Raw genomic sequence first — 27,850 nt, 5'->3', positions numbered from 1 at the left:
GCCATCAGCGGCACGATGTACCGCACGCCGCCCGTCAGCTCGAACATTATCACCACCAGGGACACTGGAAACAACACACTATATTGTAGACAACACAAACCATTTAGTTTGATATTAATTTATTTTTACTTGAACACGTAGATATACGCATATTTACCGTGTATTTATTTGCATCGTATTAAGTTAGACTGAGTTTGTAATATAGATTTTTTATAAAGACACGGCAATATGACCTCACTTCACATGATTAGTAAGTAATTAATAATTAGTAGGTCTATAATTGAGGAATGATGACTACCGCCTCGCCTGTCCTCCCGCGACATGTTTATGGTGGCCTGTTTGTTAGTAAATGTTTTGCTCACCAGTCATCCTAGTTACACCGCCAAGAACCGCCGCGGCGCCGACCATGGCGTACAGGCCCGGCGTGATGCAGTCGTCGCCAGTCGAACACTCGCCCGAGAACAGCCAGATCTTTGGGTAGTGGTACGCAAGCTGCTCCAACACCCGTGCGAAACGATGAGGTGACGTTTATAACTATCGGCGTACATGAGTATAGCTAGAGCATTTCCAAGGGGCCATTGTAATGGCATTAAAAATAAAATTACTTCTGTCTACTTACAGATATAATACTTTTCTTTGTTATAACAATTTGTAACAGTAGTAGGCTACTTCAAAATCTTTTCAGTAGACAACACGCAATACTAGGGTGGGCAAGGCCCACCCATCCCCTTTATATAAGCCTATACACTGATATCTACGTATTTTTATTACACAATTATTCCGCTTGCATGATGGTAGGAGGTCTGACCACCTATAAACAATAGAATCACCATCCATTCCATTACTGAGATATAAGATATTAAATATCATTATGCACAGTAACTACTTAGTTACAATGTCTGTTCCTCATTGTGCTTACCGAGTAGTACCTACTCAGACAGCCACTCATATATGAGACTAACACATTAGTAAACAATATATCTCTATTTCTCAATTATAATGTCCACTATATTATGACCAAACATTGATTTTTAGTAATATTAATAACTCGTCAAGAGATTTTTATGTTATCTTATTTCTGACTAATATTATAAACAGAAATGTGAAATTGTTTACATCTTTGGTTTGGTAAAAGTAAATGCTTCAACCGCTGAACAGACTTGAATAAAATTTGGCACATGGATAGACCGTATCCCGAAAAAATATATAGGCGTGTTCTTTATCAGAATAATTTGCTCGCGTGGGAAATATTTTAATTTTTAACCTGACTTCTAGTATCATTATAAATGCACAGTTGTACTCACCGATGCCCACAATCCTGCCGGCGATGGCTCCGAGCGCGAGACTAGGTATGAAGAGACCGCACGGCACCTTGATGCCGAAAGTAAATATGGTCACCACCAGCTTGAGGATCAGCGCCAGGACTAGCAGTCAGATTGGCGCGGTGCACGCCCGGCCCCGCAGCTGCCTTTTCGATCGCCGAGTTCGCGTCGGTGAAGTTGCGGTTGTAATCACTACATTTGATGGGTAAGGTAAGTATATTTGATTTAATCACTATAACTATAGTATTCTTAATTTCGGCGTCTGTAGTTTGGTTACTAAGAGAATGCATTGCTGACAAGGCGTCATGGAGTGAACTACAAACCTTTCAAGGTGCACTAACTATATGTAACTTTTTTTTTATCTTTTATTTGTCCTGCTAACAAAATTTTAATTTATTATTAAAAATTATTATTATGACAACTGATAAAAAATACTTGTTTCATTTTAAATTTAATATGAAATAATATAAAACAATTTATTTAAACCTATAGGTGAACTTTTTATTTTTGTAATGATGGAAATTTGAAAAAATTTGGGAATTTCATGGAATCTAAAACAGCGACGTTGGAATTTTGATAAACCAATATATGTAGTCAGGAACCAAACCCATTAATATTGAAAAATGAAACTCATTTGAGTAAGTAATGACATGAAAAACTAATTCCACTTAGATAAATCCAGACATCTAAACCACCTAAACAAAACCAAAGGACCTCTAATATTAGTTCAACCAGTTCATACCAAAGTGCAGCATGACACTCACCACAGGGGTCCGAGTTGGATATGCCGCACTGGTTGAACAGCAGGTAGATCAGCTCGCTGGTGTTCATGCGCGTGTACGGGTTCGGGTAAGCGATGATGGCGGTCACCAGCGTCACCACCAACACCTCCGTCACGGGGTACTGGCCGAGCTTCGAGTACTTGCGGTACCGGCACCAGTAGATGTTAGCCTTTATGAATATCGTCGCTATGCAGCCCTGCGGAGTATTGTGTGTTAGATTATTGGAACAAAGAAGTTTAAGGAAAGCATAAAGAACACTGCACACCTATCGACCGCTCCTGAGTAACCTATCGTATCGAAAAAATCGCAATATTGACTTATTTAGCGTTTCGTTGTCTAAGTACTATTTACTACTAATACAATAAAAAAATAATAATAAATGTATATTTTTTTAATGGGTATGGTAGTTTAGGGTATAGTGCCTACATAAAAAAGCGCTAAAGAAGTGAAAATCGGCCTTTTTCAAATACGACACTAAAGAGCCATCACTACGTGAAGACAAAAGTATGAACCCTCAAATATGGGATGGTGCTTTTATACTGTTAGTTAACAGCTTAGAATGCATGTGAAATTTAAATATTATGCGCATTTTCTTGGTGTACACTTTTCCAAAATCCATGTATCCACGTATCTTATACCTTATATTACTTCAAAACAATGGACAGTCTCGTAAAAAAGTTTCTATATTACTACAGCAGTTAAGGTGGCTGCCCTTACTGCTCCGTCTCAAAAATACACCTGTATAATGAAAAGTAACTCACACCAATAATACCCAGACCGACGAACGGTATCAGCTCGAAGAATATCCACGGCTTGTTGTACTCGACGAAGAACAGCACCGAGTGCTCATTGCCGAACGGGTTGATCGAACGCAGGATGAACGCCGCGATCAGCGCGCAGAAAAACGACCGCCAGAGCGTCTTCAGCGGGAAGTAGTACGACACCTGCCGATAAAACAACACAAGTGTTAGATTTGTTTGTATGAAAACTAACTCTTGCTGGCCTCGAAGGTTAACGTAAGTAGGTTTTGGGCCTGCAATAAGTCCGTCACATGTCTATTTCAAGTGCCAGCTCTTGTTAGGGATACCTCGGATTTAGAAAAGATGTATTTATCTATTTTCAGACTCTATATTGCATTTCAGCGTAATTACAATGGTAAGCTCTCTCTTAAGTCTGTAAGTGTTCCCCTCCCCTGTAGCCACGGCAGACCGCCGCTGATGTCTCGCGACCTACCTCCTCCAAGCTGAAGAGCACGCCTCCGATGGGCGCCCCGAACGCGACCGAGACGCCCGCAGCGGCTGCGGCCGACAGGATCTCGCGCTTCTTCGCCTCGTTGCGACCGTACTTCGGGAACAGGTACGACAAGATGTTACCTGCGCAACGGACATACATGTGTTACAGTTCCATATGACTCATTTGACAGTTCGTGTTCTGAGCGAGTTTTTTGCGCTGCTTCTTCGAGAGATAGCACCTTCTGAGGCGGTGGTACATTAATAATTCGAAGTGTTTTCAAAATCGCTATTCACAAAGTTTTCTTTTAATTATGATATGTCTTCGATTCAGTGGAAAGTGGAAACAGGCTTTTAGTAGCACGATTCAATTAGAATGAGCAACTAAAAAATCATAAGTAGGTAATGTTTATTTTTAAACTGATGGTATTCTTAATATGATATAATCTTGAAATACTAATTTTCGGATTCTATTGCGGTTTTAGTATTTTTTTTAGGCTGCAAAGTCTTCGAAACCTCGGGGAGAAAATAAAAAATACTAAAACCGCGATAGAATTCGAAAATTAGTTTAATTTCAATGTCTAACATCCACGTAAACATAAGAATACATTATATAATTTTACACTTATACTTGTTCACCAAAAATACAAAAAGAATTTACATAAAAATACTTTACAGATTTTTCGAGAATGTATGAATGGCATATACTAGCTATTGCTAAAAATAAGTCACGTGACCAAAACGATCGAAATAAATGATATTTAAAAAAAAAAAAAGATTGAATAGTAAAGTTTGCAATTTCTAATAGTCTTGTACTCTTAAATGACATGACCGACACATGAACATCAGTGCGTGCGGCCGATCACCTCAATAACACTCGATAACAACCGAATAACCGTCCTAGCGCTGTGAACGGACGATAAGAACCTGCTTTGTTTTTAAGATAATAGCTTCTTAGCGTTCGTTAGTTAATTTTTCAAGAAAGGTCTGGCGGTTAAATCTATAATACTATTAAATTCACTCAAATCTGAATGGAAACATACTGTCAAATAAATAATAACTTGAAAAATCCGCGTCGCAGGTGTGAGACCCTCGATATGAGATTTATAATCTCGTATGGGTTGTTATGTATATATATTATTTTCCGTCGTGTCGAACCGACGGTATCGCAGTGTACAATGTATACAGCAACTCAATGAGGTGATACTGAAATTTGTTAATTCATTCAAATATACTTGTATTAACTTTTAATTCACTCACCCAAGCAGCTGGCAATGTGTACCATGGGTCCCTCCTTGCCCAGGGACAGGCCTGAGGACACCGACAGGATCAGTCCCACCACCTTGATGATGAGCGTCCACTTGCCCAAGTAGCCGCGAATGATGAAGCCGCTCAGGATTGTCTTAATTTCGGGTATACCTGCGGACACATAATAATATTAGATATATTTATGTTTCCAGGGTGATTGTATATCCCGTATTTTACGAAATATACAGTCAGCGACATAAATAAACAAATTCTAAGCTTCAAAACGATTCTAAAAATAATTAACATGCCTTTTTATTAAATATTTTTTTTAACACAATGCTTCTTACAATTTGAAAGCCTACTTGGTACTCTTTTTAGTAATATCGGTTTAAAACGCGACATACATTGCTGTTAGGTTGCAATGGAGACGAAGGGTACATATTAATATGATATTTCCACCGGTTTACATTTTCAAAAATTTAAAACAGCTACAGTATATGTGTAAAAAACAATTCTTGAAATATTCTAAAGGAAGCCCCTTACAAAGACTTTAAACTTCGAAATTCCGCATCTGATATAAAACAAAATGCTGGTAATGCGACAAAAGTGCTTTTCTTTCCTTTTGGAGATCAAGAAACGAAAACATGAAAAGTTTTCTACATACCTAGAAGTTTTAAATTTTGAACAACAAACAATGTTTAAACTCTGTCATTGTAGTAGGCCAGCGAGGTGCGCTAAGGGGTAGACTATCTTAGAGGAATAGACCGATACCCAGCACTGAATATTAATACTTAACTCCTTATTCATATGTTCTGTTATTATTAGTTTATTATGCCTCCGTGGAGTAGTTGTATTACGGTACGAATACAGTGCTGAGGTCTCGGGTTTGATCTCTGGGTCGGGCAGTGATTTTGAGTTTTCTACTCAGCATCAGCCTGGAGTCTGGAATTTGTGCCCGATATGGCCGATATGGTTGGTCCCCTATATGATCATGGGGTGGAATAAGCACGGCAAAAAGGTGCACCAGGAACGCCCCCTAGCCCGGCCCTTCGGGTATAAAAGGCTTTAGTATGTGTGTTATTGATACACACAGCGACTTGACTGCAACTGGTGTTCAGTGAAGCTGGCAATAAAACATTTTTTGACTGAACTGACCGGATCCGCAGGCGTACGGTGCGAACATCCTGACGAGCGACGCGGAGAGCGCGGCGAACAGCAGCGCCCACACGATGTAGAACAGGTAGCTGATGATGTATGCGCCGGCGCCGTCGCCGCGGTCGCCGAACACTTGCGGCCACGTCAACCACTGTCGACACCAGCCAACCACAAAAGTATAGATAGGTACACCGTTTACATTTTGGTTGAGCGGAAGGGTCGGTGACGCTTGGGTGGCAAGACGTGAACAGTTGTAATATAATGTATTAGTTCAGTCAATATTATTCGGAGCCGTCGCGCTCGCCGCTCGACTTGTTCACGTAGAGTCGAGCGCAATATCTAATATCAATAAACGATCCCAATCTTTTTTTCGCGATCACGAAAATGGATCAATCAAAATGAAGTGTATGCTTACAAACGATTTGTTTTGATTGCTTTATTCTTGAAATCGATCAAAGATTAGGATTAGGATCATTTTGAAATTGTCGGTAAGGGAACTTAACTGTTATGTAAATCTTCAATTTCGTTAAGAATCGAGGAATATACAGGGTCATTTCGACATTGCGTTACTAAATGAAACCACAGGTTCGTGGTGACCTCTGGTAACACCGTGCAAAATATTATTCATAAGTAACGAATATTTACGTCAATAATCCCGATTTTAGATTTATGGTTTTTGATCACGCTGTCTCTTAGCGCGCTTAACTGAAGTGAATGAACTACGTCACAGCTGATGATATTATTACCGAACCTATAGGGTTCAGAAGGTCAGCTCACAAATGAACTCCCAATACGTTCACTGACTTGGGTGCAGCAGTTCATTGAGTCAATAATTAATTACTACAAAAAATATTTCGTCAATTATAAACGTTAAGTATTTTCGCTAATAAAATAGTTTTCTTACCAAAAAAATTACCTACATAATTATTAAAGTTACAAGATTTAAATCTATTGGTATCGTATCTTTTGTAGATTCTACATGATATTCCGACATTTATTTTAATTCCAACATTAATATTTCGGTTTGTCATAATATCTAAAAGAAGACTACGTAGACATTACCGAACGTCATATTATGCTTTCTGTACCATTTCTTTGCTAGATAGACACTATGGCAACGCGTCCGAGTCTTTGACCGAGTCCGAAGAGCGCGCGACTATTCAATACAATAGTCGTACTCTTTCTCGCCTAAACTCGCAGTGTTGTCAGTATAAACATTTTACCAAAAAGCTTGCTAAAACGACACAGCATTTCAAAAATTCTATTAGATTTTTTTATTACATGATGTTCTAACAGATTTAACACACAATTGTATTACAAAATAAAATAAGTAATGATTTATGATGAAATGATTAATGAAAAGTCTACCTAATTAAAATAATACACAGCAATATTTTAGTATTTTTGAAACATTATTTTAAGTAATAAAGTATAATAGAGATTTTGATTCAATCATTCATTTTCAATAGGCATATAGGGTATAAAATAAACAAGATATTGCACAATAAGGTAATAATAAAAAGTTTGGTAACACTGCCAGGGCACGTGTTAGTTGTAAAACTCTGGCTCGTCAAATATCGTGTACCTCCAGACTAGTGTTGCCAGGGTCAATTTGTTTAAAATCAAGAAGGTAAAACAAATCGAGATGTAGTGTTGTAGATCGGGACATAAAAAGCAAGTATTTTTTAATTTAAGTTTTATGTATTGCGTTTTACAAAAATATCACTGCCAAGTCATGCTAAAGTTGTGTTTTAATTTGGATGTCTGTTTTAACATCAAAGCACAGATCGCCGGGTAGTCGCATCTCTAAGCAAGAGAATAAAACAAAACTGTACCTTCAGCGCTAGTGAGATGATACGTGCTATTTTGATTGCATTGTCGCACTCAACACAGTGATGAATGCGTAGTTTATTTTTTCATAATACTTAATGGTTTTAATAATTTTATTGGTGCAAAACGGGTCACGTCCCCAGAATTCTGAAAATCGGGACATCCCGCGCAAATCGGGACATCAGGCAACTCCAGATCCTTGCCGCTACTTTGTGGAATTCGCTAAACTCGTGTGTCGCGTGTTGGTCGGTCAGGCACAAAGAAATTTAAAGTAGTCCCCTAAATGCGACCTTAACGTGTATAAAATAGAGTTTATTTTTAAAAATATTTTTGTCATTTTGAATATTTTACGATCGCGAAGTTGCATCGTTGACGCGTACGCGAAACTGAACTAATCACAATCTATTGATTATGTTTCTGTCGGAGGCTGTCATTACGATTTTAATGTGGATTTATGAATTTGCGATAGGTACTGAATGGAAAAATCCAATATCATTTTGTCCGACCCGGGTTCGATCCCGTGACCTTAGCAAAGCATCCGTACAACAACTGCGGCACCGAGGTAGTCACAAATTAACTGTATTAAAAATACTTCGAAGTATGAAACAACTTTTAAAGGAACAAGCAATCTACTAAACATCATTAGGTATTGGTAAACGCATTTACTTTTTTGAAAACATGTTAGATACCTATTGGGATGCCGCGCCGCGCCGTGACGTATCCCGTCGCTCGACATTTTACCTCAAACTATCACATTACCTAATTATTATCAAGATTGCAACTTCATTATTAATTGTTCGTGTGAATTGCCAGAATTGCAGAATGATATTTTATTGTTATGAGTGTTATAAATCTAACCATTGAACGTATTTATTATACCTATTTATCTACTAAAATGGATGAACTACCTACATTAGAATGTGTGTGTTTTGATTTAAAAGAATGAAACCACTTTAAAATTACGGAAATCATGTGTTATGTGTACCTAACTTATGCAGTTGTGGTTGTTTGATTAGTGTCATTTGCTTATGATGATAGTTTGAGCATAGAAAATATGGTTCTAATGAAATGTGATGATTAGTGCGTGATGTTTATGTTGGCGTTGGATGTCCACCTGCAAGGTGGACAGACGACTTGATAAACGTCGCGGGAACACATTGGATGCAGGCAGCTTTCGACAGGTCCGTCCGGAAATCTTTAGGAGAGGCCTATGTTCAACAGTGGACTTTATGTGGCTGATGATGATAATGATGTTTAGGTATGTGTCTTTTGTAACGTCGGCGTAGCGTCGTCGCTGCTGGTCTAATTGTTGATTGAGTGATGTGGCACGACACAAAATCCTAGGTAGTTAAAATGCCGACATCAGCTGTTCGGTTGCGGCGCGGCGCGCGCGGTGCGACGAACTACCCTTGCGCTCCGAGTGTGCATCACTCGTTCGTGTGCGTGAGCATAATATTATCAATGACTGTGTGCGATGTTGCCGCTCCGACGAATTCTAGTATAGTAGTAGTGGCAAAAGGGTGTGTAAAAATAAAATGACTATTTGAATATTTATTGTTTGAAAATTTTACTTTTTTGTTTTTGACCTTAGGTTAAAGTAACTTATAGTAAACTGCTTCTTTCAAGATGACTTTCTCGCAGTTAAATTTAAGTCTAGGGTTACAAAATGACCCTGTATATTGTTAGGTAGATTTTTAATTTAAGAAAGAAGGAAATCTACTGCTGTATCCCTAAGTGCTATGGCTAGTTTTAAGATCTAAAACACACAATAACCCGACCAGGATCGAGTGCGGAAAAGTTATAAATATTCAGCATCAATAAGGTATACTTTTTCAAGCCTACCATACAATACGAAAAGTAAATGCTGTAACCTAATCAAAGCGGGGTTTAATAGGATTTTTTTTCCTTATAGTTACTAGTCACGCTTTGCGAAATAAAAGGAAGGAAAATGTACTTCGGTAAAATACCACAAAATTAATGAATAATATATATTTTTTTCATATGATGAGAACTAACTATTTGTATAATGAAGAGTAAAATTAAATTCATTTTTTTAAGACCCTCCATACATGTGGTGATCTACGGCATGATGATATATCAATACAAGTCATGCGAAGTAACCAGTCTCTATAAAAAACAAACACAAACCTGTGAACAATTCCCGCTGTCAAAGGTGGTGTTTGTGTCGGACCAGCAACACTGCTCCCTGTTGAACCAGAACGCGGCGGGGCAGATGCCGAACTTGAGATCAGTCATCCAGGACGCGCCAATGTCGATCACGCCCGCCACCATGCCCGTCGCTACGCCCACCAGCAACACGCACACCCAACCCGACCACGCGTCGTGAGCGCCCTGGATGGTAATAACATCAACGATCTTAGACAGGATCCCTTTCTACGATTGTCAACGCTAAAGCCTCATTCAGACAGAGCACTTTTTAATAGCAATAACCGTTTTTTGAATAACTGAAATGCCTCGTATATGTCAATTAGGACGAGAATTGTCTTACCATTGCGCATCATCAGATGAAGTAAAGCTAAAGTAATAATTTATCTAACTAAATCAGACTTAATAGAAAACTGTATGGGAATCCCATATCCTAGCGAAGTCATCTGATCAAAGCAAACATAGAGCTCTAACAATATGTGTCAAGAAAATAAACATTTACAAGTAAATTTAGTCTAAAACCACAGGTTATTGGGTGATAACTATTTTTTGAGAAGAGCAGTAAGATTTTAAACAAGTCAGTATTATATTGACTGGTGTGGAATAATCATCTCTTGCGAAATGATACCGTATCTGGACATCATTTCACTATGGTCAAATCATAATTACAGACTACAGTCTTACCAATTGTATTCCGCAAACTTACTTTAACTCCACACTAAGATACAAGTTGTCTTGAGAGCATCAACTATCAGACTCTCAAGTCCACAATACAATTTAAAATAAATATTTGTGAATAACTTAGTGGAAAGATTTGACCCATGGTGTATTAATATAACCCAATTGTTTGGAACATGCTATATTTAAAGTAAAGATATACAAATGTTTAATTTAGTTCATGTATTCATAGAAAATATCTATTAACACCAGAAAAACATCAAACTAGCACATTACCTTTATTAAATCCCATATTGAGTCCTGTCTCTTCTTGACTATGTATCTGTGTCGCATGCGATCTCTTGCAATGTCCCGTTGCCAGTCAATTGTATGGAAGTCATCGTACTGGCCAATTCCTGGGATATCATCATCCCCTAAAACAAACATTGCCATTGCATAGTGAAACTAAAACAACTATTATGGAATTGATAGGATCAAAATGTTTGTTCTTGCATACATCCAGTTCCATTCACAATGAATATAACACATGAAATACCCAAGCCACATTTAACCAAAGATAAACATAGAAACTAACAACACCTCCGATAATGATATTTAATAATGAAATTGTGAGAACAGCACCAGAAGGTGTGCCCTATACACCATTCTAAAATAACAAAATTGCATAAAGCAATTTAACTGTCTGGACATAAAAAATTTAAAGCAAATTAAAGTAGTTATTAGATTGATACTGTCTAATTTAAAACTGATATATCAGACGTCAAAGAAGCAATTGCAATTATTTTATACAATAATTACTACTTGTGCTACAGTCAAAGGGTCACATGTTCATATGTTGTGTCATGCTATTATAATATACCTCACCTGTTCATTTGATTTGCATCATATGTTTGTTATCAATTTTTATTTATTTCTAATAGCTTAACATAAAATTATTTAGGCTAACTAATAATAGATTAATTTACTTTTTTGTTGCTTATTGTCCATTATGTTATGTATTATAATTGTTTTATCCATTAAAAATGCCCTATTTGCCAGACATGAAAGAATATTGTCACAAGTTATCTACAACCATAAAGATTATATATCTCTCACGGCACTAATCTAACATTACTCAATGTTCACAACAATCATTCATATAAAACTAATAGAATAAGTAAGCAATAATTTATGTGTGCATAATCATCAGATTTATAAAAATATATAGTAAACAATTTTATATCCGGTTTATTTGTCTACAAATTGATACTTTTATTTAGGGAAAAGCATTCACATAGGGGTGACTCATGGAGAAGCTAGTATTCCATTATTATAAATGTGACACCGCTTTATTAACCCGTGAGGTAGCTGAATGTTTGCCGGCAAACATTGACAGCTACGCGTGTGACGGAAAAATAACCTTATTATGTAGTATATATGTAGTATATAAGGTTATAATCCCGTGACACACGCAAATGTCATGTAGCTGTCTTGGCTCGCCGGCGATTCACGAGAGACCAAGAGTTAACAACATGTTGCTGTTAAAATATGAATATTTAATGTTTAATTACAATCCATGTTTACAATGTCACAAAGTAAATTGATATGATAATAATTACAGTCAATTTCAATTAAATATAGTGTGTTAAACTTCACTGATGGTATTTCAAACATATATTGATGTAAAACATTGTCTTTCATAAATTAATAAGCCATGTTTCTTCTAGATTTTTACTTTATGTAGTTAGTAAGTTAGCTTGCGCGCCCTTCGCCGACTGTCAAACCAGCCATCAAAACGAAATACAGAAGGGAAATAGCACATGTTGCAACATTATCAAATGTTTACTACAAGCAGTGTGAATGCAGTCTTACCTCATGCATAATTATAAATAACTCAAATTGATATATCAAAAAGCATGCAATGAATCCTCAAGGTTATTTATATGTGAAAATATCATTTTTATTGTGTTTGATACGTCACCAACACTACGTTTCATGAGCGATGCAAGACGGATTGCGTTACGTACTTTTAGTTAAATAATCGATCAAAGAACCACGTATTATAATAATTATCTAGTAAATAAATACTTTACCTTGCATCCCGGAGAATAAAACTGCGTCACCTGCAACAAATATTGTTTTTTTAAAAACTTTTCTTTCGCACCAAAACTTTTCACGTACAGTACCTCACAAACTCACTTGTGCACGTCAAATGAAAATGTAAGCTTATAAACTAGTCATATGTTATTATCACAGTGTTTATTGCTCTAAAGTAACTAAGATTAGTGTTTAAATTATATTTTTAACAAAGAAAAATAACACTACAAGAAATACACGAGCGACGCAAGCTGAAGCGTCAATCTCGGTGTTGCCAACAAATAAATTATAAAAGTTACTGTGATAATAATTAATAATGTTAACTTTTTTTTTAAATAAGGTATCCTTTTCTGCCGCCCGCATTAATTTTTTTCCCACAATCGTATAGCAATTCATAATACAAAGATATGAATTCAAGCAAGAGTGGGCGTTTTTGATAGTTATCAAGAAATCTTTTACGCCCGCACCGCACGTTCTCTATAACGTCACAAAACAGGTGTTGCATTTCTTATTTAACATCTAATTCATTTGTTATCATTCCTCCGAATTGCAAAGCCTTATAACTCGTTGATATTTATACATTTCTTTTCTGTCATTTTGAAATGTGATATACACATGTTAGAAAATTTCCATACATCGAATCCATTGAATATAGATTCACAAGAATAGCACTAGGGATGTTATGGAGCTCCGTAACCGTAACCGAAACTATCGGATATCCGAAATAAAAATATATCCATAACCGTAACCGTATCCGTTAAAAAAGTTTCGGATAAGTTACGGATAATATGTTCCGACAAGTTTTTGTTTCACCGCTCACACGCCATCTTGTATATGTAGTTTGTTTGTAATTTTTAGTCATAACATAACCTCATTCAAAAATAGTATTTTTTTTATTTAGGAGTAGGTACTTATTTAATAAAATGAAGGAATAGTGGTGTGTTACGTACTAAATTTATTTATAAGGACAAAATGCGTCCAAAGTGTGTACTTCAATTTGGACATTTTTTGATCAAGTTGAAGGTAATTTTGCAAAATGTAAACAGTATGATAAAAACTTTTCACGGAGAGGAGGTGTCACTACTTCACTGAAACTTTATCTCAAATTAAAACACAGAGGTTTTCCGAACACCCATGTCCTCCAATTAGTTCATCGATAGTTAATACGATGACGACGAACGTTAGTTAGTAATCGTCGCCCTACTGTATTACATAATATTTTTATTTTACTTTAATCTAATATCCGTAACCGAAACTATCCGAAAGTACCGGATAATCCGAAATAATTACATATCCGTAACCGTATCCGTAACCGATATAATTTTATTCCTATATCCATATCCGTATCCATATCCGAAATTTCATATCCATAACATCCCTGAATAGCACATAAGTAATATATGTAATATTACCGAGATTTTTGATAAAACATTAAATCATTACAAATGTTTATAAAGACAGTTGTCATAAGCATCGATTTAAATATTTAGGTGATCTGCTCCGGACGCAGTACGGGTTATGGTTTTAGTCCGTATAAGCACTCGCTGGAAAAATATATAAATTGTTGGTTTTAACTACTTACACTTACCCAAAAGTAAAATATGATGTTTGGTTATTGTATCTAAACATTCGTATTTATCGTCACAAGCACTTACCGCGATAACATCTACATCATCATAATGGTAGAAATCAAACAATAGGCAACACAAAATCTTAATATACGCAAACGAAATCAAAGGTAATAACATAATTGAAACATCCGAAATACTAACATGAAATAAGTTACACGATGCATAATTAAATTCAATTAGTACCAAGTAACAAGCAAGACCCCGAAAAACAAACGATTAACTCAGCGCTGCTATACCTAACTGCTTTTGAAGTAGGTATTACATTAATAACGTGATGCGTACGGGCACGATGTGATAGTAAATTGAAATTATCTTTTAAATAATACTAAAATAGGATTAAAGATCTTGAGAATACTGGGTAACCTCGATGCCAATGACGGGAGCTGTCGTGACGACATCGATCACGTGCTATGAGCTGGCCATTTCACTTCCTATTACTACAAACACTGCAAACGAAAACATTTCTTAGCGTCAAGGTTGTAAGTTTCACTATCCATTACGCCACACAACACACTTTGCAAAACACTTGAAATGAATACGACCGTATCAAATATTCATATGGCTTAACTCTGCGGTAAGTATAATCTACAAATGTTCAGTCATAGTTTCTGTTTACAAAAGCTCCGATACACATGTCTGCACGTGTATAAAACATTGATAAGCCGGCGTAACAGATTTTTCAACGACACCTACTCTGGCCTGCAAATTTCTGCAACTAACCTTTACGCGCAAAGAAAACCAGCTTGGAGTCTACGAGCTGATGGAAAGTAATTTACTCCACATTCGCAAGATCTGCCACGTATTCACATATATTGTCTACAGACATATAGCAATGTGCCTCATGCCAGTTGGTATAGATCTATGTCCACTAGGATTTACCTACATCATCTGCAACCAGGGCTGCCGCTCGTCGCGGTCGGCCTCCGAAGCTTCCATCATCGTGAACAACCACTGTTTCTCGTTAGTACTGTTTACACTGACCACTCAAACTGTACTGACCAGAATTATCTAATCTCAGAAATGGTGCGATACCAAGTTATCGATGAGCGATTTTTGTCTCAATAGTTTGACTTTGATAAAAGGATACAGTTTTGTGAAAACTTTACACTAATATTTGAAAAAATATTTGACTTCGCTGAAATGACGTAACCCTGAGAATTCAGCGCTCATACTCTATAAAAGTTTAATAATTCTAATAAACGAATTAACTGTGGGTTTGAAGGGTAAATAGAATGGATACGGTATTTTTTTTAGTCCAGGCAGGGCAACGTGTAATATTAAATCCGATGGTAAGAATAGTGTACTCCAAATATGACGTGAATAATGATGTGGACATTTCAAAACATTTCCAAGCAGGGCCAATCGTTGAGGTCAAAGGGAAGTCACTTGGTTCAAGTACCTATAGGAAAATGAAAGAAATTCGAGCTGCAAGAGGCAGTATTTGCATTGATGAGCAGAGGAGACATTAATTGAATATGTAACGATATGAACGAAGAGGAACTGGATCATGAGATGATTACTAACAACGTGGAATAGAGAAATGCATGCGACGCTGTCCCTGTTTGGAACCCGTTTGAGTGTATTTAACAAAAGATAAATAACTACTATCATACCCAAAATTCTTCGCCCTTCGTAATACCGTCGGAAATGCAGCATTTTTAGAAAGTCTTATTTATGCCTTAATATTAAACATTGTAAAAGCCTAGTGCTCAACTCTGTTCCTAGATCGGTAAGATTTACGTAGGCTAATCTTAGGAGCGAATGGGACGGTATCTCGCATTGTACGCGTCGAAGGCTACACGACAAACGGAGCATTGTGAACGACCGGCGCTATTGTGCTTCGCATTTTGTAAAACCGAGGTGCTCAAACCAACGCGATTGTGAACAGCTGTTTACAATATAATCTCTAATGTAGGAGGGAAAAAGGAAATTAAGATTAATAAAAATAGCACCATATTTGTATTATGTAATGCCCACAGCTGAGCGCTGGTCTCCTTTACTACTTAGGTTTTGGCTTTAGTGAGCCAGACTGGCCTAGTGCAGGTAATCAGACTTCACACATCTTCGAAATTCTTATAGAGAATTATGGGTTATGTAGGTTTCCTCACGATATCTTCTTACGTCGTTAAAGCAAACTATAATTGATAAATAATACACACGTAACTTCGAAAAGTTACGAGGTATCGGCAGCCGGTTCCATTCTCAGCTAGATGCACAAATTAAGAATAACATAATTAATATGGAACGTCTAGCTATCAACTACATTTAGGGCCGACCATACATTCAATGTAGATAAGGAATTCAATCAATCATTAGACTATAACATCATGGGAAATACGCTTCGCTTCTAGCGTTTCTGCTTATCCCATCAAGGTAAGTGCGGATATATATAGCTTTACACGAGGTACTTAATAAATATTTTTTTGCCGACAACTAACCGGAACGCCATGCAAATTAGTAATGATAAACAATTTAAAACATTTTCATGAATTTTAATATATATTTATAAGTTAAGCTGTAAATTGTAATTCGTAAAATCAATAAACATATTTACAACCGTTGATTCACTCAACATGTTATCTCTTGTACTCCAAAACTACGACGCGAGGAAGTGAGTACTGAGTAGTGACTAAACAGTGATTAGTGAGAATTTTGATTATTAATATTTCAAACGTAATTCGTTATGTAATGTCGGCAGTAAGGGCTAATAACATTAATTATCGTATTAATCGACGCGAATCTTAAGGAACTAGTGTACATATTACGAATATCGGATCCAATAAGCCGGCATAATCATGTAGGCTGCTGAGGGGTAATCGTCTCTCGTCAGTCGAAATTCCATTGGACCCACTCCGCTTACCAACGGGTGCAGTGGCGTCGCATTGCTATACAAGTATAAAAAAACATTATTTGACATTAGTTGCACATACGACCTAGTGGAGCCGCTAGCTTATAGGTGTTTAAAGCTATAGGTGAACATTAAAATAAAACTATTTTGCGGATTTTATCTCGGTTTTAATATTATAAGTTTCTACCAAAAGCGGAAGCGTAGTGTTAGCAGTGAAAATCGTAATGATCATGATTATATCGTAGTGTAGTCACGTCAACATATTTTACATCAGATATCGTAAAGTCATTAAGAAAAGTACGCGCTAATTGAATTAAGAAAGCCCAGACATATGAATGAAGGTCGGTTGGCAGGCCTTTGCACTGCAGTTCGATGAGGATAATTAATGATACTTAATAAAACACGTACATAGATGTTAACGGCGACACACCTACGAAATAAATGAATGATCTTGATAATGAAAAAACCATCAGAATGACTAATACTTGAGTACTAACATGTAGTGATAAAACATTATACTGATTGGTCCATTTCCGAGATCGATCCTGTGATATTAGAATCGTATCCGCGACTCCTTGTCGATACCTGGACGAATCTACCTACTTTGGTTTAGAATTTTAGGTCAATTTTCAGACGACATTTTAGGTGAAGACACAGTTTTTATAATAGAAGCCGTATAATGAACAAGTAGGTCATTTGATAAGCGATAACCGCCGCTCATAAATGTAGTGACAAAAATCTTTTTTTCTACATCGATATTTATGAATGAGAATAATAACTTTAGACCAGCACGGTTAAGAGACCTGACTGCACCTGATGGTAAGTGGAGTCGGGAATAGAACGTCGACTGACAAGAAATGATTACCCCTCAGTGGTCGACACAATTATGCTGGCCTGTTGGAACTGGATATACACAGGGTGATCCTGGAAAGCGACACACTAACTACTGTCGTAATTTTAAATGTACTATATTTTTCATCTGGCTACTAATAATACATGCTCTCATATTTTCCTTTCAAACGTAGCAAATGTTTCATTAAAATTAAACACACACAAACGCGAACTCTAAGGTAGTTATATAGTTGTGTGTTCGTATATAGAATTACGAAGGCCCTTCTCGCGCAGACACGAGGCAAATATTTGCGAACACATCGCGTTGGTACGATGAAATCTTTTCCCAGCGACAAACTGCGTTGATTCCTAAAGGAGCTGTTTGTAAGTCGTAAATAATTAAGGTCCAGGACGAAGAGCCAATGTTTATTAAGTTATAACCGTGATCCCGAAATTCCCTGTGAAGATGCTTTAGAAACTTTAACTTATAGAAAATTAAAAGTCAAATTTAACGTTTTTATAACCACAGCGCATAAGTTAGTAATGTGCGTTCTTATACTACTAAGCATATTATAAAATAAATGAAATGTGCTAGCAACACTGTCCGCAGCAGTGTCCCGTCATGACCTACATATTAGGATAAGGGAGTTTCCTATATTTTACTCTTCTTTTGTTATTTATATTTATTCCATATAATCATAATAATAACGTAAATATTCATAATAATAACGTAACATTTCTATCTACTTTGTAATATTGTAAACTCGTCCGCTATAATTAACTTTTCTTTATACACAAGTTTTGGGTTGCGATTAGAAGTAAGCATATTTTGTAATCAATAATTGGTGTATTTTTAGTTGTAACCTGTTTTGTGTTAAATAAATAAATAAATAAATAAATCAAATAAAATATCAATCACAATTATTGATATTTTAATTGTATCCCATTTCGTAATAGCTGTCTTCAATTAATTCAATATTTATCTAATGCGTACAAAAATGTTTATAAAGGCTATAAAAAAGAATCATAAATAACAATGAATATTTACAAAAGCTTGAAGCATAAAACAACATGAAATAGCGCAGTACTGCCGTTTTCACAAACCATAGTTTAAGTCGTCTATTTTGCTGTGTTTATAAATGACTTACGCTTGACATGGTTAAACTAACATACTCAAATACAGCCAACCTCAACACTACAATGCAACGCTTTTACACTACAGAGCATAGTAGTTCCTGTGTCCAGATGGAAATACGGACACTGCATAAAATACAAAAAGCGTAAGGCTTGTACTAAAATGAAGATAAACGAAATACCTAACTAACAATGAGTGGAGGTGAGCGAAAACGGATAACGCTTCTATAAATGTTATAATGCTCTGGCCTTATCATATCGCTTACCCACTGTAGAACTGAAGAACTGGGCGATGTAAGCTTGGAAAAAAGAAATATATCGTTTAAACTTCGCATTTACTTTACGATTTGACGTCCGATGAAACTGACGCCGAGTTTATTTCAGTGGGTTTATGACTACTGTAGAAGACATTATGATCGTTATTTAACAAGTTATAAGAAAGTAAATAGTATATCTGAACACATGAAGTTAAGGAAAGCTACGTGTCTGGAAAGTGGACATTATATTTGAACTGCAGAGTAATTAACTGATAAGCATAATATTCAATTCCAGGATGAACTGGTCTCAGATATATATTCATTGACCTTCTGACGAGATACTATGTGCCCTCGTAGGACATGCCGCATGTGTATCGGCTTCTTTAGTCAGTCGTCAAATTGGACGAACTTGTCTCACCCTGAATGCCATCTTTATCCTTCTCTAGAAAATTGAAGCATCAAAAATATTTAATTACACAAAAGCATGAACACACATCACCAACCAACGAAAGACCGATGCATCTATTTTTCGCCATGTGCATTGCGTCCCATGATGTATCGCCATATTGGGCACAAATTCCAGACTCCGAGCTGATATCGAAAAGAAAAACAAAATATCACTTTGCCCGATCCGGGATTCGAAGGCGGGAACTCAGAGCAATGTCGTACCGAGCGCACAAAACTACGCCACCGAGACAGTCATGTTTCATTAAGTACCGAAACAACAATTTATTTTACCTAAAATTTTGTCAAAGTAAAAATAAAAATCGCAAAGTGGTCGTGGACGGTATACTCGTATATTTTTATTTGTCAGAAAGCCAATCAAACCAATTTTGATGGCAGTATCAGCGTCAAAATAAACACACGCCCCGCTTTCCTATACTATAGCTCTTGGAGATATTGGATTCATTAAAGCCTTAATTAAACGGCGGATTTTTCTCGCCTCGCACGTTAGTTGAAAGGACATAAAAAATTGCCCCGTCCAAATGCCAATGCAATGGCTAAGCATTTCTCTTCCTTCGTAGGCAGATGAAACTCGCCATGCCCAAGCAAAAATCTTGAGATTTTTTAATATATTCAAAACAATTTGTACAATGCTCGCACGTTCGAGAAAAAATGTCATCGTGTTTAGTCGCGATGGGCTAAAAAGTTGCTCGATATTCTCCTAGCTATTATTGGTAGTAATAATTGCACATGATTCTCGCCTCCAAACAGACGAGAAAATTGCTTCGTCTAATGACGCCTAAGCGTGGAAGGTAACTACGTTAGCTGATAGTGGAACGGCTACGGGAAGACAAGCCCAACGCTCTGGGTTTTTCTTTAGCCTTCCTTCTTCCTCTTCTTCCTTCCTTTGGGTACATGCTAATAAGAAATCAATGTGTCCAAGGCGAAAAATATAGCATCTAATAAAACAGCTGTAGAAGAAGCACGAAACAAAATATAATTATTGTTTTTAAACCGTGTGTCTTCATCGAAGGAGGCGTAAAACTATATTATACGCAGATAAATATAAGAATGTCAATATAGATATATTATTCATACAAGTGTTTTACAAATTTTGTTTATGAGCCTATACATCCGAAATCTTTGTGATGGACTTTTAGAGGCACAATATACTTTATTTTCTTTCATCTTTAAACCGATTATAACATACACATAGTGAAAAGTGAGTGAATACCTGCGAAAGCGGACGTATGGAGCGACATGGATGCCGTGGATGCTCCTTAAATAAAGATTAAAAAAACAAATAACGATTAATGAAACAAAGAATTTTCGACTCTAAGTACTTGTAACTGTAAATTAGTCTAAATATCACCAAGTTACAAGGAGCGTAATCGCCCCGCAGTTCGCGCGTCTGCCCGAGGCCGCTATCTATCTGGACAGGTAACTTAATAATTATGCAGATAACGCGGCTGCTTACATAATCAATACCTGGGATAAAGGGCGATATCTAGGGCAGCTGCGGGAGCTCGTACAAAAGATACCGAGAAAACTAAATAAAACGGTTCCATGAAAATATAAACGAAAGCAAGGGGCTTATCGCATAAAGAAAACTCGCTGTTCGATACTCAAAGCAGGGGATTAGTGTTGCTATTTTTACATTAGAATGTTTTCTATTATTTTCTATTAGTGTTGCTATTTATATACGCTATATTTTTTATATTACGTAGGCTGTGTCTGATAACCTAAACTAGAGGATCAGTGTTGCTATTTTTACATTTAATTTTCATTTTTTTTTTATTAGTGATAATAATAATATGCTATGATGTATTAGGCACTAGTTCAATGAATGCGCACTGTGTTGGAATAGTCAAAACGTCGGTTCTACTACTATGTGGGATTAGGTCCACCGCCCTGGCCTAATGCGGGTCGGCCGACTTCAAATGCCTTCAACATTCTAACGTATAACTCTTATAGTCTTAATTTAATTGATGACACGTGCAATAATTATTGATGTAATCAATCAATTTATTTATATCAATAAACTTTAATAGCAGTCAGCCGGCAACAATATTGAAACTAATCTACAATTTGATCTGTTTCAAGAAGTCAAGCGAGTCTATGAAGCCAGTAAATGAAAAGTCTAACTTGAAAGATCAAACTCTGTCATATTATCAGATTCGTACTTAGTCACAACTAGCTAAAGTTTCTGCAAGACTGAGATGGGGACCTATCAGAAAACTTTATACTTTCCGTAAGGTGATTACCTCGATCTACAACATTTGAAAATCAAAGCAAGACTTACTTTATGTACTAATATGCTGAAATATCAAGTGGTTTTACGGCTAGATAAAATTACTTAATCAAAGAAGTATTTTAAGGGTTAGCAAATTGCTTTTGCCAAATATAAATTGAAAGTAAAACTTCAAAACCAGGTTTTTCAAATAGACACTTTGATTTTGGCTGCAATGGTTTTAGTTCTCAAGAATCCCTTCAAATTACTGCTCGCTTTGTATAAGGTCATGTTTAATAATGTTCTATTTTAATTTCATAAGATAATATTAAAATAAAATATATAAAAGCGAAACTGGGTTAGTAGCTTTGCCCTTTAGTCACGTAGCAATGCAGTCACATACGACTGTTTATTCCGGAATATGCACGTCTCCCTCGGAACGTGTATTCTGCAGGAAAACGCTAACTAAAATAGCAATAGTAAATAACATGCGTTTATTGCTTATTTACCATTTACTTTCATTCTACTATGGAAGAGAACCAATATAACATCGACTACATTTTAAACCTTGTCCTAAGCTATATTATTTTTCCCTAAAAAAGGGGAAATCTTTTAAACGGGAACACTGCAGTATACATTAGAACAAGACTTTAATACAAAATCGATAGTTTATACACTGTGTGTGCACAACACAACCACTGCCTCAACCTCATGCATAATGAAGAAGGCGGACATAATCGATTATAATGTTCATAAAAAAACGAAAACATTCGAATGCATTGTATACTTCCAAGCTGCTTGCCAGTGAAACCACGTCGTAGAATTATTTTACTTTAGTGTGAATTATCTAGCTCCACCGAATTAATAGCATTCTCAAAACCAAGGAAAAGTATTAGTTGTTGCATTTGATAAGGTTATAGAAATTTTGCATGATTTCTTTCCTTTAAACCATGGTACCTTTTTATTTATATTGTGGGTGTTTACGAGCAGTGGAGGTCACTTAAAACATTAGCGGAGTGCCGGCAATTTTTTTATAATCATGCCTATTCTATAACCTTACCTAAACACATGTGAGGTGGCACATATTTATCTACCAAACAATAAAATTAATAAATATAACATGTACGATCAAGTGCAAACATTCCCTATAACAGGAGTCATGGAAGCGTAGGCGTATCAAATCGCAGATGACAATTTCTCGCGTTCGCAGCGGCAGCAGATTTCTCGCCGTCGATATATCACATTTTTATCGAGACGAAACTTCGTTAGCGGAATATGAAATCGCTTATAAGAAAATATTTTAAATGTTAAGAAATGTTTTTAGATTCGTTAGTAAGGGAGAGTAGATAACAAAATTGTTAAAGATTTAAGTCAACAAGGTGGGCAATAACAACGCCCACATAAAATTTCGCCCACGGGTTACAAAGAAACCTATTGTTAAAGCTCTTCAAAGTCACGTAGCTTTTTATGACTCAATGTATTGTCAGAACTCCCAAACGTATCCCCTTTATAGTTGGATCAGCTTTTGGTCGCGGCTCCGCGCGCGAAAGACTTTCTCGGAATAAAAGACCTAAAAGCAGCCTTCGTCCTTCCCCGTGGTTTATGGTTACCAGAACCAAATTTAATCAAAATCGACGCAGTGGTTTATGCGTGAAAACGTAACATACAAGTAAATAAACAATTTTACTATCGAATTTATAATATTGGAAATAATTTGGGTTCCCCACGTTCACTACTTAAGGGAACCACTCCATAGTTATGCGAAACGTCGCAGAAATAAAATAGCCATTACAATAGTCCTAGATTAGAAACTACACGGCCGTTGGTCGTAGACGCTTCTTACAGCTAATTTTAAATACATTTCTATTTTGCGCATTCAAAAATAACGGCAGCAAAAATGCTCTATGTCATAAATTATAGTAATGGTGATTTAGTAGCTAGCATAGATACAGTAACACAATACTGCTTAGAAAATATCATTCAGTAGGTAGTTGCTGGTGTATACAACAATCGTTGAGGCCCTAGCTAGTCCTTATAACTTGATGTTCGCTAGTAGTTTAATTTCTACTGGGACTTATAGGATCTTTTAAAACCTCCCTCAATACAACACTTATAATCTGTATTATAACAGACATGGACGATGACAATATCACGTGACCCTCATGCTCGGTATTCAACTTTCCACTACAATACCACACGCAACAAAGCCACATGTTCAGAGCCGCTTTCATATTTCCCGACAGGAAAATCCTTTGCGATATTTTTTTATACTGTGATTGAATGAAATGAAATTCATCGTATTATCTATATATTAATACGTGAAGAGAAATCTTTGTATCTCCTCTTTTTTAAAGCACATTGCCTGCACGAAGGATTTTGCGATTCGGCACTATTAAAGTTCATAAAGCGAGGCATTGTATAAAAATTAAATTTATGTATATATCTTAAGAATTTTAATACTAGAATTACTGCCACTTTACAACTACTAGTATTCTATTAAACCACAGCAACCGTCATTACGATATACTTCTTTTGTAGACCGTACTATCGGCCATAGAGTAAGCTCCTGACAAAATCTCATCACCTAAGCCGCTACTATTTTAATCCTTTATGATAATCAGCAGCTCTTAATTAAATACGATAATGTACAGAGTATCGTGGATTGTAAAGGTGCAGGTACATGGCATGGAAATCATGATGCGACAAAACTTTGTTCTGATTGGTCATTTTTTTAGATATTTCAAAAAAATGCGATTGGGATCGTTTATTGAAAATGGCGAATGCTGCGCGTCTAAAGATTCATCATAAAGGTGACAGTAACATCAACATAGATCGTGTTTTTTTTAAATTAGAAGTTTATTGCCTTAGTTAAAACTATAAAACAGTTAAATAAAGTAAAATCACATAAATGTACCGTATAACATTATTATGCATATGTCACAACTTTTAATAACACAACCCATAGTCGAGAAAATTAGTTTTGAAAACAACGCAAAGGCTAGCAATCCTCCGGGGATCTATTTTCAGAGCTGCAGGGCAAAGGAAAACTGCAATATAAATGAAGAGGAACTAAAGTTATAAAAAGGCTTTATTGGACTTGTTTTTCGAAAACTCATCGGCAACAGAAACTTTACAATACGCTGGAGATATTTAAAGTTTAATGACCGCTGCATTTTGTTCGTCCGGTATTTTACCATTGCTTTTTTAATTAAAAGCAAATCGCAGGTAAATTCAATAACGTAGATTTAGGCTAAATTTCGTTGGTCGTTAGAGTCCGTTCGGAGTGCGGGAGATGTTTTGCGCATGCCATGGGGCTCGCATACTGCAGCCATTTTCATTAGTTCGGGGAAACCCCACATGCATATGACGACTGAGTTAACGATCAGTGAAAATGACCCATATAACGAAGCGGAGCGACTCGACCGGGGCAGTAGTTGTACTACCGGCTTACAAAAAAACGATATGGTGTCAATATTGCATTTTACATGAGAGAATTCCTCTCACACTACAAAATACAACCATAGATGTCACTTCACACAGATATGTGATCTGGGGCACTTCTAACGTCTAATAGTATAAATAAAATTATCGCAAAAAATATTATTATAAAGCATAATATAGGTTGCGATAATTCAACAGCGGCTTTGATGTTTGATATTAGATTTCAATTCAACGCAGTATTCTTTACGCCTCATATAGTGCAGTAATGGCGGTTGATATAAAATTAGTGTGAACCGTGCATGAGGCCGCAGCTTAGCCGGCCTCTTCGAGCCGCAAAATAAAACTACATTCAGTGCGTCCCTACCACTGATAATTCAGAATTGTGGGTACTGTTCCCTTTATTATAAGGAGTCAAAGACCGCAAATGCAATTAGGGCCACTTCAACGAATGGCGTTGGGTATGTCCAGGACTGTATATTTCTTGTATGTATTTCCGCTAACAATTTCTAAAATTCTTTGTATTGTTCCTTTCGTTCTGCACAATGGCCACAGCCAACACAGCACTAACCTGAAGAGCCTCTCCTAGTATTTAGTAAACATACAAACAAAATCAAAGAATAACTATTTTTACCAGCATTTTTCAATCTAGGCGCTTGTCAGTTGTTACACGAAGAAACAAATTTCGTTTTTCCAATTTTATTTTTAATCAAACTGTGTTCTAGGAAAGGTAAAAACGACATGCGGGCCCGTGTAACAATGTGCTCGAGAATTTCGTGGAAACTGTTATTGAGGGGTTTGTTTTTAGGCAATCGATACTTGGATCCGAATAGTCTGTTATAATTTCTACGAATTTTAATGGAAACCTTTTATATATCTTTTGCGAAACTGTCTACGTAAACAGCCTTAATTTGTCTATTTATGTCGTCAAACAGCAGCGTTGTTCCAGATTGAAGGATTATAAACTCCTTGAGCTGGCGGACTTTTGTATTGCAGAGTTGTACCAAGTCCTTGGAGATTAAAGTATGAAATTACGCGCCATAAGTGTTCCTCGCGGCTTTGCCTGCATGAAAAACCTTTCCGTCTACAAAATCCCTAAATCACCATAACGATCTGTAACACCAACGCAATTTACTTACTTAAACAATTCAAAAATTCCTCAAGAGTGCAATTTATTGGGATAAAAAACAGGCTTAAGGTGGTAGCTCAAGGTCCATTTTCATACATTTTGTTTCGGCTTTAATCTGAACTAGTATTGGCAAGTAATTTAATTCAGTTAGTATAGTTCTAGTTGAAGAAAAATGTAAAGTAATTAATAATCATGGATATTTCTGCCTTTAAAATTTCGTCATATTAAATTTTAAAGGCCGAAATATCCATGATTATTAATTATTTTTACATTTCATTCAACTGCGAGAACTAATCACTAACTAGACGTGAATTTAAATTCTTTACTTGCCAATACTTGTTTAGTTACCCAGATTAAAGCCGAAACAAAATGTATGAAAATGGACCTTGAGCTACCACCTTAAATATTATTCCACGATATAGTAGTACCCGTATGTCAAATTTCATCAAAATCCGTTCAACGACTCCTGCGTTTACTTCTATCAAACATTACAGCTTTCGCATTAATAATATTCGTAAGATAAGTTGAAATGTACCTACAATTTTATCTGCAGTTTTACATCTGACCTCTCCCGTTTCAAACGAGGTTATGTCTACGGATAATTAAGTTCATTATTTTATTTCCCGTTTTGCTTTCGAGCTCAAAAGGAATAGTGCAATAATTTATCCTTTCCTTGGTATTTAATTATTTCGTTGCAAATTGTAGTTGTTGACTCGGCGAGCTTCAGGACTTAGTTCTGCTATAGTGTAATACTTATAATTTATGTACTCACCCTGGCATGTTTGAAAGGTTCTACGTTCAAAATAATTTATGACAAGATTGATAACAATAATGAATTGCCGGCTGAAGTTTTCTAGTCTTTGATGCGTCTTCTAAAACCTCTGACAGATCTTTTCGATTTACATTTGCATTAAACACTATGGTAAGCTATGCGTCTCTGGTTTAAGAATGTGCTAAACCTGCATGCATAATATCCTTAGCGATTATTCCTGTTTTTCCCTTCCATAATACATCCTAATTCTTCTGATATTGTTACGGGCAGCGGAGACCGCTTATCAGAGACCGTAGCCAAGATAGCTTTCTGCTTTTATCAACGATAATAGTTAATAAAAAAATTCATGAGAAGGAAGTCTATCGCTAGGACATGACATTCCCATGCAATTTAGCGTTAACAATTGTAGATGGTTACATAGTCTATGGGCATAGATAACTCCTTCCTCGTTCCGTCCTATGTTATAAAACTAAGATATACTTACAATGCGCGTTGGCCGCGGAGCTCCTCGCCGCGTGCTCGTACAGCTGGAAGGTGCCGTGGCTAGTGGGCGTGGTGACGTCGGCCGCCTGCTGCAGACCTGGCGTGATGTCTACCATGTCATCGTCACCGGCCGGCGGCACGCTGCGACCCGTACCACCATTTGCACC

At 36.5% G+C, this 27,850-nt stretch overlaps 1 protein-coding gene across 1 annotated transcript; it reads right to left on the bottom strand.

The window, feature by feature from the left end:
* Positions 1-4: 4 nt before the first annotated feature.
* Positions 5-27,850, bottom strand: LOC119188420 (H(+)/Cl(-) exchange transporter 3-like; the record flags this gene model as incomplete). The annotated part of the gene is given in 13 exon segments (XM_037445630.1): positions 5-64; positions 363-500; positions 1,302-1,437; positions 1,439-1,514; positions 2,065-2,300; positions 2,866-3,048; positions 3,338-3,477; positions 4,594-4,752; positions 5,737-5,887; positions 9,715-9,918; positions 10,687-10,823; positions 12,483-12,512; positions 27,685-27,850. Coding segments are annotated over 13 exon segments (1,816 nt in total), but the record flags the coding sequence as incomplete, so codon positions are not given.

This window comes from Manduca sexta, unplaced genomic scaffold, assembly GCF_014839805.1.
Source record: "Manduca sexta isolate Smith_Timp_Sample1 unplaced genomic scaffold, JHU_Msex_v1.0 HiC_scaffold_1898, whole genome shotgun sequence".
NCBI classification, from domain to species: domain Eukaryota; kingdom Metazoa; phylum Arthropoda; class Insecta; order Lepidoptera; family Sphingidae; genus Manduca; species Manduca sexta.
Note: the sequence above shows the minus strand (reverse complement) of the source record. Positions and strands in the feature narration are given on the sequence as shown.